At 44.9% G+C, this 13162-nt stretch overlaps 1 protein-coding gene across 1 annotated transcript in view; it reads left to right on the forward strand.

Moving 5' to 3' along the window:
* The first annotated feature begins 494 nt into the window (after positions 1–494).
* The window catches only part of Gdap2 (ganglioside induced differentiation associated protein 2), a 53231-nt gene continuing 40563 nt past the window's right edge, over positions 495–13162 (forward strand). Inside the window, exons 1-3 of the mRNA XM_051165524.1 lie at positions 495–699; positions 9401–9640; positions 10310–10449. Coding sequence (XP_051021481.1) covers positions 9465–9640; positions 10310–10449 — 316 coding nt within the window. The 5' untranslated portion in view covers positions 495–699; positions 9401–9464. The remainder of the gene's footprint in view (positions 700–9400; positions 9641–10309; positions 10450–13162) is intronic.

The raw sequence follows: 13162 nt of genomic DNA on the forward strand, positions 1-13162 counted from the left end.
TACTTTAACCTAACTGCTTATTTCTCAAATAACTTCTCTTGTTTTCCTTCCTGGGACCCTGTCATTCTCAAATTATTCCCTCGTCTGCCCTGCTAAGTTTCAGTTTCTTTCTCTCTCTCTCTCTCTCTCTCTCTCTCTCTCTCTCTCTCACACACACACACACACACGCACACCACCCCTCACATCACACGCGCGCAGTTCCGGCGGCCTTGTGCTCTCTAGCACGGGGACAGCCGCTGCAGACGGCAGCCGCAACGGGGCTCCCCCCGGCCTCCTTGGTGCCCACAGCGCGGAATCCTCAGCCGCGTCGGCCCACCCCAGAGCACTACAGCGCGGAGAACCGCGCCCCGCAATCCCTAAACACCCAGGAACACTCACCTCACCCTCCACGAGGATGCAGCAGACAGCACTACCCGCGGGACCTGCCCCTTCCGGTCCGGTTAGGGGCTTCTTCCGCCCGGCGTTCCCCTTACCTTCTAGGCGGAAGTGACGCTAGAATGCTGTGATTGGGCGGCGTGGCAGAGAGGAAGCGGGTACCTTTGCTGTCAGAGCGCTGTCGCTAGTCACCCTTGCCTCTGGAGACCAGCTCCCTTCAGCCTCCGCCTTTGGCTATAGCTGTGTGCAGATGTCACCCACCACCCACCTTCTGCTACGGAGCTGAGCTGCCCGCCGCCGCCCGGATGGGCCCGCACGAGCGCCGTGAGAGGAGGGCGAAGCCGGGAAGGGAGGGCGGCACGGCCGGGTGCGGCAGCTGGGAGGGTTCGGGCTGGCATATCCACTCCGGCTTTGGGGGTCGCACCCCAGACAGGTTGGGGCGCGGAGCTCTGGAAGCTCGTGTCCCGGGATCCTAGGAGGAGGTGCGGCTAGCAGCCCTGCGGGTGGCAGCTCAAGTCGAATCTAGCTCTCCCTTTGCATTGAATCCCCTGTAGACAGAAGCCAAGCCCAGGATGCTGAGTTGTCCAGGGACCCCACAGTCCCTGGAGTGACATTGGCTTGGCTTTGTGTTTCCGCTCTCAGGCCACTTGAGAGGGAAATGACCCCTGGCCTGGCCCCGTCCTGATTGCAGTCTGAGAATGAGCCGCTCTGTTAACAATAGGAAATTAGTTTTTCTCTCTTGCGGTTCTGCCCCGTTCTTTCCATGGGCTGTCTAGAAGTTTTAGAACCGAGCTCTGTTATCTGCAGCTGTCTGTATAGAACCGAAGCCGACATACAAAAGAAGTGATCTCCTGCCCATCGCTTATTAAACAAGACCTTTGCAACCAGCCTAGAAATTAGACAGGTAGACAAATGTAGTTGACAGGTAGATTTATCCTCCTGTTTAATTTTAGGGATTGTTAACCGGCTATGGTTTTCTTCGTGTTTTAAAGAATCTTTAAAGCTCATCTTCTGTATTTAAGAAAAAATTTTATAGAGAATACATAGGTGGTGGTTGAAGCAGCATAGGTATTTTGAAACAAGAATGCATTTGTTGTGGGCTGGATGAATGAGAAGGCAAGAAATTGTGACGGTAGATTTATTTCAAGCAGGGGAGGAGATTTGGATGGATATAGATGATGTGCATTACCTTGTTAGAGGTGGAAAAAACAGTATAGAATCTTTTAGGCCTGCCCAACCTTTACATATTGCCTATTGATATTGTCATCTTGGATTGTGGGCTCAAAGCCCGGCTTGGTCCATGATTAATACCAGCACTCAGAAGCCAGCCTGGTCTAGCTATGGAGTGCTAAGATACCTTTCTTTCTTGCCCTCTTTCTTCCTTTACTCTTCCTTTCTTCCTAAGACAGAGTCTGACAGTGTCTCTCTGCCTGTTCTGGAACTCTCCATTGTCAGTGCTGTCCTTGAACCCACAGAGAGCCAGCCACCTGCCTCTGCCTACGGAGGGATTAAATCGCTGGGATTAAAGGCGTGCACTGCCTCTCCAGGCTAAGACAGTACATCTTGATTTTCTTATGTAGTTCTTCAAGGATAGCGTTCTCATTTAAGCTTCAAATTGCACACTGTATGAAGTGCTCTGGGAGGTTTTAAAAGATGATGGGTTGGTTGTTATTGTTGTTTTCTTTTTCTTTTTCTTTTTTTTCCCCCCGAGACAGGGTCTCTCTGTGTTAGCCTTGGCTGTCCTGGACTCGCTTTGTAGACCAGGCTGGCCTGGAACTCACAGCGATCCGCCCCCTGCCTCTGCCTCCCGAGTGCTGAGTGCTGGGATTAAAGGTGTGCCCCACCAAGCCCGGCCCTCGAAAGATGATGTTAAAATTTACCTGGGACAATTGATAAAGCTTACAAGTCTTTTTTGTTACAATGTGTTTATTGCTGACATATTTGAGCACTGACACTTTTTCATTGGAGCAGCTTTCCATTTGCCCGAGACAATTCTTTAAGTATAATTAATTTGGCATTGGGGTGGGTGTGGTATATATTTTCATCCTTATATATCCTGCGCATTTATATATTGAAATACAAAGCCATGAGGACTAGTTAATCTGTAATTAATAAAAAGCAACAAACTAGTAGCTTAATTATTAGATGTCAGATGCATAGTCCAACTCCATGTACTTTCCAGACTTGTGTCATCTGTACAAACATTTGACAGACAGCTTAGCCTCACTTTCCTTTTTACAAATAATACCATTTTTTTTTTCTTTTTTGAAACAAGATCTTTCTACATAGTTCTGGCTCTCCTGGAACTATCCTGAGAATCACAAAGATCCACCTGCCTCTGCCTCCCCAGTGCTGGGAGTAAAGGCATGTGCCACCACACCCGGCTTGAGGCCATTCTTCTTACCTGGTGGGAAGTCAAGTTTTGCGGCAGGAATCCAAAGCGTTCTTACTTCTTCCGGTCTTGCTGGACATTTTGATTTTTTCATATAAATCACTATTTAGAAGCTTATTTTTAAGGCTAGTAACAACAGAATGTAAGAGAAATAAGTTACAAAGAACTGTTTAGAATGTCCTCTTTGAATTATAGAATATTTAGTAGCTTCTTTTATTTGGGGGTCCTTTCTCTTCAACATAGAAAGAAAACATTTGGCATAATATATATATATATCTGATAAATTCTGGAATCCCATGACTTTTTGGTATGAAAATATGCCTCAGGGACCTGATTCGCTAACCTATAGTGTTTGCAAGCTTGTTCAAAGTTCAGAACTGACCAATTGATTTCCAGTGAGATGTGTTTTTTTCCATTCTATTTTATCCAAATTCTGGCTCAGGTTATAGATTACTGTAGTCATCTGCCTGCCCCCCCACTCCACTTCCTACCCTGCCTATGACCCCTTCTTGATTTCAGACTGTCCCTAGAATCTTTAATCTAAGTCTGGAAATCCTTTCAGCTATATGCCCACATATGAACTCTTAAGCACACATTCTGTGGGGCGAGAGAGTTTTCCCATCATGTTACTTTCAAAATGACCCAAAACCCTAGGACTGGGAGGAGTTCCTGCACTTTGGGCCTTAGGTTCCTGACACCTTTGGGTTTGCTGCTGTACATTCGTAAATGTGGGGGGGGAAGCACAGGTATGGCCATAAGTTTATGTTGGGAGCAGGTGAGAGTTAAATCTCTTTTTAATGAGAAAAATCAGTTTCTCAGTAGAGATAGAGCAAACGAATTCAACCTTAATTAACTTCCAGGACATTGTCCAGAAAATGCCCTTAACTTTGGCTCCACAGTCAGCTACGAGCATCACTTGTCCCTCAATTAACACTCATCTTGTGGATCACAATGACTCCAGTAGCTGGAGACATCCACCAAACTGTACTGACTGGATAGGAGTGGACATATGGGAGAGCTAACCAAGTGTACATCAAAGACAATAATAGGATTTCCAGAAGTTTCTGTTGACCTTGAAGCAGAGCTCTAACCCTTGTTGGGCTGAAGGAAAATTGCAGGAGGTTGAGTAAATGGAAGAGGAAGCAGAACTCTGCAGCAGATACTCAAAAATGAAGTGGGGTTGACAGCAGCGACGACTCACCCTTGACAGCCTTGTCACTCCAGAGTGAGCACTGAGCGCCGCTCCTCCACACCCGTGTAGAAAGCTGGGTGCCGTGTGTGTGTGTGTGTGTGTGTGTGTGTGTGTGTGTGTGTGTGTGTTCATTCCTGTAACCTCAGCTCTGGAGTGAGGAAGTGAGGCTCCGTGAGTTTATTGGCTGAGTCACGGAGCTCCAGGCTCAGTGAGATACCCTGTCTCTAAAGATAAACTGAACAACTGAACGAGCAAATGAGGAAGACACCTGCTGTGAACCTCCATTCACGTGCTTACACATCTCCACACATGCGTACACCATGCACACTCACACAAAGTGAAGCGGTGAGCCAGGCCCAGTGGCACAAGCCTCAAGTCCCAGCTGCTCAGGAGGCTGAGGCAGGAGACTCTGGTTTCAGTGCCTATGGGAGCTGGAGTGAGCAAGGTGAGGCTGGGCAGTTTAGAGTGCCTCGCCTCAAAATAGAGAGTAAAAGAGGGCTGGATATAGCTTGCTGGTAGCGTTTGTCCAGCATGTGAGAGGCCCTAGATTCAACCCCAGTGCCACACACAGAAAAAAAGATAGAAAGAAAGAAAAGAAAGACGGATGAAAGAAACCATGTGTGGAGATGTTTCTATGATCTGAAGAAGAAATAAAGGTGCAAAGGGGATTTTCGGGGCGAATCGATGTTATTCTTACGAAGGGCAGCTAATAATGTGCTTGAATGAAGATCTTTTGGCTGCCTTAAGCATGCAGAATATAGCCTGAGATTGCCCAGAAACTGAAAACATTTGCATGAAGATGGATTTGGAACTGAGGAGAAGTGAGTGGTTTGAGCAGCAGGAAGAGAAGAGAGCAGAGGAATGGCACAGGCTCCGGGATCAGCATGTTCTGGGTGTGGCCTCAGGGTCCACATGGCAGTCACGTGGTCTTCAGTTTGACACTAGAGTCCGAGTGCCTGCTGCATAGGAATGTTGTAAGGGTTAGACAGCGTATTTATACCATCCCCTCTGTGCCTATCGCAGTCACTGGGGAGCCTTAATGCCCCAAACTCTCATGTATAGCTCTCAGAATTCCTTTTACCTGTGGGAAATTCCTCTCCTGTTTTGGTCTTACTGTTACTTTTTGAATAGGACAATCTTTGTCTTTCTAGCCTAAATTAACAGTATCCCCCGCCCCCACCTGACACAACACATTTATCCCTATTTCTATGATTTTGTGTTTGTGTGGTTTTCGTGGCTTTGTCTTTCCCAAAGACATTCAGTATTCAACATTCTTGAGTGAGTGAATGCCTGGAACATAGCAGGCCAAGAGGCATTTCTTTTCTCACAGGTTCTATAGATCAGGACTTCAAAAGTAACATTGTTGCATCGTTTCATGGCTCTGGTTCAGTGTCTCTCATGAGCTTGCAATGGAAATAACAAGCGTGGGGGAACTAGTTTTAAAGCCAGCTAAGGCCAGGGGATCCACACTTCCACAGTGGTTTATTCTAAAGCCTGTGCGTGGTGTGAGCTTTTGGCAGAGACCCCCGCTTGCCTGCAGCTGGAGGCTGACACCTTCAGAGTAGTAGAGAGCAAGGCTTGGCCACTGTGCTTTTTCTGTCTTTTGCCTTATCCTCTTTGTTACATAGGTGAACCCTGAGAATTGCGGGGGAAAACTGCACAGAGTGTGGCATTCGCCAGAACGTGGATGGCACTGAAGGATTCTCTGTGACAGGTGCAGTTCAGAGTCACTTAGAGAGACAGCTGTAATTGGTTAAAACAGTAGTGCTGGTGGAGAGTCCAGCTAATGTAGGAGCGTGCACACTCATTTTGGCACAGTCAAGATTGCTGATTGTGTGACTTCCTTCCCCTAGAGGCATAGGAACAGATGTTGGGTTATTTAGGGATTAACAAGACATGACAAGGGAGACCATGACATCGAGATGTATAAAACTGTAACTTAGTTCAGCACTCAGCATTCAGCTTGCATGGTGATTTGATAGTGAATACTTCTAAAAATGGAATTCATTGTGCCTTGCTTTGCATCAGGCACTCTGCTGTGTAGTTTTAACAGTGTATTGCATTAGTCTTCATGATAAACCTATGAGTTAATCACCACGGCCTCAAAGATCACAGCTCGCAGATGGGGAGTCAGGGGACTGAACTTGGGCCTGTACGCACACAGGCTCATGACTTATTGTGTCATACTCCACTGTTGCTCCGGGTAATTGAATGTAGGCATAGTCACCTGACAGCAGTTAAGAGAAGCCAGCTTCAAGGTTATGCACTCAATGTGGCTTTACCTCTATCATAGGAAAAAAAGGAGAACTAGACCAAAGTTGAGATTTTTTCTCCTTGATCATTTAACTTTTTGTTGATTGTAAAATGTTCTAGAAGCAGGTGTTAGAGTCAGAAATAGAATTTAAAGAAACAGTTTTATTCTAAAAGTTAACATTGCAAGTTTGCAATTTAGAAACTTGAGTTTTGGGTGGTTTTTTTTTTTCTTTTTATTTTATGGCTAAGAACTTTTGAGCATGAGTCAGCATGTCTGTTTTTGCAATCAGGAATTTCTGAGGCAGTTATTACAGAGAGTCAGTGGCATTTGTCCTCTGTTCCGTTTCTCCTGGAGTAAGTCTGAGTACTTGCAAACACGTGGCATGTGTTTGCCCCTAGGCACAAAGGCTGACTATGAACTAAGTACGTCTAGAAAACTAATGTTAAAGAAGAATTCAGTGTGAACATTAAGGACTAATACAAATTAGCTTGGTATAATCTACAAGATCTATCTAACTGCTAGGTGAATGCCCACACTTCCTAGCTAACAATATATGTAGAAGAATTGGCACATTCTGATAGATCTCTGCTTCTAGAAGTATCCATGCCTCTCACCAAGAAACACTAATACATTAGTTTTGGAAGGGCATGTGTGTTCTTCCTCAGTGTGATGACAAACAGTCTCATGTCAAAAAGCTTTTTAAAAACTAGTTTCCAGATTGACTCGTCCCCCGGCATCTGTCTGGTCACTTCCTGAGCCCCCTCCCCCTGGTCTTGGTCCTTTGGTAGCTCTGCCCTTGCTGACCCTTCAGAGACACTGCATGAATACCCTCTTCTGTTGGTCTGCCACTCCCCGTCTTTGCTGGGCATCCAGCCTTTCTTACCAGCCTTTTCACGCTCGGGCTTGCCTTAGTGTTCATTTTGTGATAGGACTAAATCCTAGGAGCTCTTTCTCATTGCTCGCATTTGCTCTGCAGTCAGTCTTAGCTAGTTCCTGTAGTTAACAACACTGTACTTGCTGGGACTTCTAGATCTATTAGCTGAACCTCTGCTCTGAGCTCTAGTTTGAAGCATCCAGTTGTCAGTTTGACCATAAACACGTGCCTGTGTGATGAGCATTTTGAACTCAGTACATCCAAAAAGACATATGGGAGGGGGAAATCCCTTACTTCTCCTTCACCCCACATCTTACTCAGTGTCTCTTCTCTATAAATAGCATTACTATCGTACTCAGTTGTGCAAGCAAGTGCCCTAGACATTGCCTGCCTTGTATGCTTCCTCGCCCTCTGTATTCCTATGACAGTCCTTTGTTTCTACCTGTCAGCCATATTTCAGATCTGACATTTCTCATGGGCACCATCTCTTCTAGATTCCTCCTGTATTTTCTACGGCTACTCTTGCCCCTCTTGCTTTCCTTGGCCAGAGTCTTCCTTTCAAGCATTGTATTTAGTTGTGACGGTCAAGCCCTTCTAGTGGCTTCCTCATATCTAGAGCAGGGGCTAAGGAGTTTAGAATGGTTTACAACCCTTGCCCCGCACCAACCTTATCGTTGAATTCAATCCCTGGCTGATCCTCCAGCCTGAGTGACTTCCTGGCTCCTCTGGGACTGCAGCTCACTCCTTCCTGCCCTTTGGTCTCTGCCCTGGCTATTCCCCTCCTCTCTTGCTTTCTCCACTTAATTTGCTCCTCACATGTCATCTTCTCTCTGTAATACACATTCTAGTTACACTGTTACCATCACCAGTCTTCTCTGTGGACACATGAGCTCCCTAAGGTAGAAATACCTGATACCAGTGTCTGCAGAACTCAGAGTAGTACCTAACACACCCTTGATGCTTACAAATGCTAAGTGGATTAAGGAGGCTACAGTTTACTGAAACAGCTGTAGGAGTCAGTGGTAAGTTGAGCATACTTTCTCTGGTGGAGTTTTCCACGTCCTAGGTCCAGCTCTAGAAACTATGTCTTCCTCTCGCGTTTCTCTGGCAACTTTCGTACAATCCGGCTGTCTACCACATGCAATGTTGTGTACCATGTCATGTGTGTTGTCAGATCCTGTTTACTAGTCCTCTGCATGTTGCTTTTTTTGTTTGTTTGTTTTGCTTTGTTTTTCAAGACGGGGTTTCTCTGTGTAGCCTTGGCTGTCCTCGGCTTGCTTTATAGACCAGGCTGGTCTCAAACTCAGAGATCCTCCTGCCTCTACCTACCTAAGTGCTAGGATTACAGGCTGGGATTACATGTTGCCTCTTTTTAAGAGAAGATTTTACTTTATTTTTAATTACATATATGTGTGCATCTTGCTTCTTTAAAAAAAAAGATTTTCTTTTTAATTAAGTATATATGTACATGTTCATGTATGGTCTGAATATGAATGCAGTCACCTACAGAAGCCAGAAGAGGATATTATATACCCTAGAACTGGAACCAAACTCAGCTCCTCTGCAACACCAGTATATACTCCTAATTGCTGAGTCATCTTTCTAGCCCCCACACGTTGCCTCTTAAATCCAAGCTCGTCTTACTCGATTCTTAGCTGAAACCTTTATTTTCTCTTACTACTTCACTGTAGTGCCCTCCGTGTCTCAATCAGCCTTGCTAACATTTCCATATTATTATCAGATGGAATTCTTTAAATTATACATGGTATTTATCATTTTATATCTTATAGCACAGAATAAAGCATTTTGTTTATTTATTTTGCAATATTGCATGTCTGGAGTGTCAAATGAGTAATCCTCTCTGAAAAGTAGAACTGGTATGATTTGTGATGATTTTTTGTTTGTGTTTTTCTAGACAGGGTTTCTCTCTGTAGCCTTGGCTGTCCTGGACTCGCTTTGTAGACCAGGCTGGCCTCGAACTCACAGTGATCCACCTGCCTCTGCCTCCCCAGTACTGGGACTAAAAGCGTGCAGCACCACGCCCGGCTGATTTGTGATGATTGTAATCACAAAGGGTGCAGTTTCTTAAAGGAATTTATGTTTATATAGTCTTCTCCCCCTTTATTCCCGCTCTTTTAGGATTTTTTGGTTGTCTTTGTCCTAATAGACCAGTGCAGTGACTGGACACACAATGAGCTCCTGGCTCATTCCATTCCACAGCAGAATTTGGCACGCTGGCTTAGTAGAAATACAGTGATATTGTGTGCAATTTTTATGCTTTTCTTTTGAAATGATCTCTTCTTCTCTTTTAAGCTAAAATCTCCAGGAACTGTTGAATTGCCGAGGAGTTTTGGATACAAGCTGAAGTTCCCGTTCCATGGATCCCCTGGGTGCGCCTTCCCAGTTTGTGGATGTGGACACGCTGCTAAGCTGGGGTGACGCATATGAAGATGGGTCAAACCCCTCTGACAGCACAGCTGAGACAGTCCAGGAAGACACCAGCAGGTCGCCTTTTCTCTATGATCGGGACATTAATGGAAAAGTGGTTCTTTGGTAACTTTTTCATTGTATCTTGCTGTGTGTGCATCCTCATAATTTTCCTCTAAAGCTCTTTTTTTTATTGAACTCCTAGCATTATTGAAACACTACTCTTACAGTACACCTTCATTGACGTATCATAAACACACAGTGACCTATATGGATTAAATGTACAGCATAAGTCCTGCTCTATGTGTGCATCCATGAAGCCCTCTCCACAGTTAAGGTAGTGGCGTGCCCACCATCTTCAGGATTAATCTTGTTGGTTTGTCTGTTTGTTGTTTGACATTTCATATACATGAAATTCCAACTGTGAAATATGTGAGACTTTTGGACTTAGTATAATGTTTCCAGTTGAAGTACAAAGCATTATTTGTCATTTTATGATTTAATAGTGCTTTGTGTGTGCACACTTACCAGCTTTCTAGCTGATGGGCAGGCAGTTTGTTTATATTCTTTTGGCTGTGATGACTGATGTTACTTCTAAACTCTTTAAATCAACTGCTCTCAACTGTGTAAGCAGTCCGTTATAATGAAGGAAATACAGCCAGGAGCTAACACACGCCATGATGGTTCTGAGAATTCTGAGGTTGGAACCCTTGGAGGGTTTTGGAGTACTTAGAAACTAGGTCACTTATGTCCCTTTTCTTTCACACAATTGCTTTTTATCCGTTGGTCTCTCAGGAGAGGCGACGTGGCATTGCTGAACTGTACAGCCATTGTGAACACGAGCAACGAAAGCCTCACGGATAAGAACCCTGTGTCGGAGAGCATCTTCATGCTTGCAGGGCCAGGCTTAAAGGAAGACCTCCAGAAGCTCACAGGTGAGCGGCGCCCTCAAATGCGCTGCTGTGCGGGACGCCTAGACGTCCTCACCTGCGAGCATGTGTGCTGGGTAGCCATGGAGAACACTGTGCATATAAAGCTGATTTTCTGTTGCTGAACCCCAACAGGGCATGAAATCCCCTAAGACTTTACTAGCAGTACAACTGATCAGTCATGTGCTCGCTAGTTTTATCTCAACTTGATACAAGTAGAGTTATCTGAAAGGAGGGAACCTGAATGAAGAAGATGTCTTCATAAGACTGGGCTGTAGGCATGCCTATGTGGCGTTTCCCTAGTTAGTGCTTGAGGTGGGAGGCCCAGCCTGTTGTGGGTGAGGTTGCCTCTAGGCTGGTGGTCCTGGCTTCTATGAGAAAGCGGGCTGAGCAAGCTATGAGGACAGCAGAGACCACTGAGTATGGAGGAATGCTGAGGAGGGTTGAAAAAGCCTTTACTCAAACTATAACAATTCATTAATATTGCCATAATAAATGTGTGGAAATTAGAATCTTTAAGAAAATACTAGAAAGTTCTTTGGTAAATGTAACAGAGAAGCTAGTCTGGTTAAAAATACGTGCTCATACATCTTAGAGTGAAATTAAAAAAAAAAATACAGAGAGTGAAAAAGCAAATATAATTCTACATAAAATGTACCACTATTAAATTTGATATTTACCTTAAAAAAAATAAACCCCAGGATTTAAGAGACTGTTTGTGACTTGTTAATGCTTAGCTGGCATTCATATTGTAACTGCTCTGTATTGAGCTTAGGAGTGGAGGCCATGACATCCCTGCTCAGTCTGAATCTTCTCATGCCCCAGGTTGTTGTGGTAATGGTAGTTCCTACCTCATAACATTTGATGCATTTTGGATGAAAAAAAAATAGTATCATACAAACCAATTGGCGTCGTGGACATTAAGTTTTGTTGCTGCAGACACTGCCAATAAATTAATGCACAGACGAAATGGCATGGTGGACATCTGGTACAAGAGTGAAAATCAGGTTCTACTAGTGCTGGTGCTACCAGTTAGTTCTTGCGTGTCTTGTCTGAAGGACCAGTGCTGACCTGCAGAGGTTACCAGTGGCTGCCAAATATCTGAACATGTGGCACTGTCACCTTTTCATATTATCATTAAGGCAGTAAATGATTACAGATTATGCCTTACTAAATTTATGATAGAAAGCTAGGGACAAATAACAAATGGACTGGCTCGAACTAAAAGCAAAAATATTAGACAAAAAAATGATAAAGATTAATATTATAGTCTGGCATTAAATTTCAAATGCTAGACAGGTCAGGCCAGGGAAGCCGGTTTGACAATCTTTCTTGCACATATGAAGTATTTACTGTCAGTAGAATGGCATATCTTCCATTCTGTTTTTTTATCCAGAAAACCCTGGGGTTAACATGTCCCTCTTCCTTATCCTTCCCACTAAGTCTGTCACCAGGTCCTAAATTTCATGTGGCTTTACTTCTGTCTGTCACCACCCCCTTCCTCCCTCCTTGCCGACTGGTCTCCCTTCATTCATTCTTGATAAATCCATTTCTATACACTCACCAGTGTTCGCGTGGTAAACTGTGAACCCTTCCCTATTGCTCCTCAACTTCAAACCATTTAGTAGTCCTTCAGAGTCCTTAAGGTAGTCTCCACGCCCTGAAAGATCTCACTCCTTGTGTCCGGTCTCATCCCTCCCTGGCTTTTGCCTTCAACTAGATACTTGAACCCAAAAGATCTCTGATCATCACCCGTTCTCTGGAAGATTCTCTGTGGTTTACGTTTGCTGTCACCCTTTCTCTTGGCTGTTAACTCCAAAGTCTTGCCTGTCTTCTGAAATGCACAGATTTCTTTTCCTTCAGAAAGGCCCTTGGTCTAATAGAATGTGCTCTTAAGCTGCAGGGTGATGCGTCTCATTTGTGCCCTAACCACCTTGTGATGTCATAGATTGTCACTGTGAGGACGCTGTCCTGAGTACATGCTGTGATGTCATAGATTGTCACTGTGAGGACGCTGTCCTGAGTACATGCTGTGATGTCATAGATTGTCACTGTGAGGACGCTGTCCTGAGTACATGCTGTGATGTCATAGATTGTCACTGCACGGACGCTGTCCTGAGTACATGCTGTGATGTCATAGATTGTCACTGCGCGGACGCTGTCCTGAGTACATGCTGTGATGTCATAGATTGTCACTGCGAGGGCGCTGTCCTGAGTACATGCTGTGATGTCATAGATTGTCACTGCGAGGGCGCTGTCCTGAGTACATGTTGTGATGTCATAGATTGTCACTGCGAGGGCGCTGTCCTGAGTACATGTTGTGATGTTACAGATTGTCACTGTGAGGACGCTGTCCTGAGTACATGCTGTGATGTCATAGATTGTCACTGTGAGGACGCTGTCCTGAGTACATGCTGTGATGTCATAGATTGTCACTGTGAGGACGCTGTCCTGAGTACATGCTGTGATGTCATAGATTGTCACTGTGAGGACGCTGTCCTGAGTACATGCTGTGATGTCATAGATTGTCACTGTGAGGACGCTGTCCTGAGTACATGCTGTGATGTCATAGATTGTCACTGCGAGGACGCTGTCCTGAGTACATGCTGTGATGTCATAGATTGTCACTGTGAGGACGCTGTCCTGAATACATGCTGTGATGTCATAGATTGTCACTGCGAGGGCGCTGTCCTGAGTACATGCTGTGGTGTCATAGATT

The sequence above is a fragment of the Acomys russatus genome, chromosome 23 (assembly GCF_903995435.1).
Source record: "Acomys russatus chromosome 23, mAcoRus1.1, whole genome shotgun sequence".
Classification (NCBI taxonomy): Eukaryota; Metazoa; Chordata; class Mammalia; order Rodentia; family Muridae; genus Acomys; species Acomys russatus.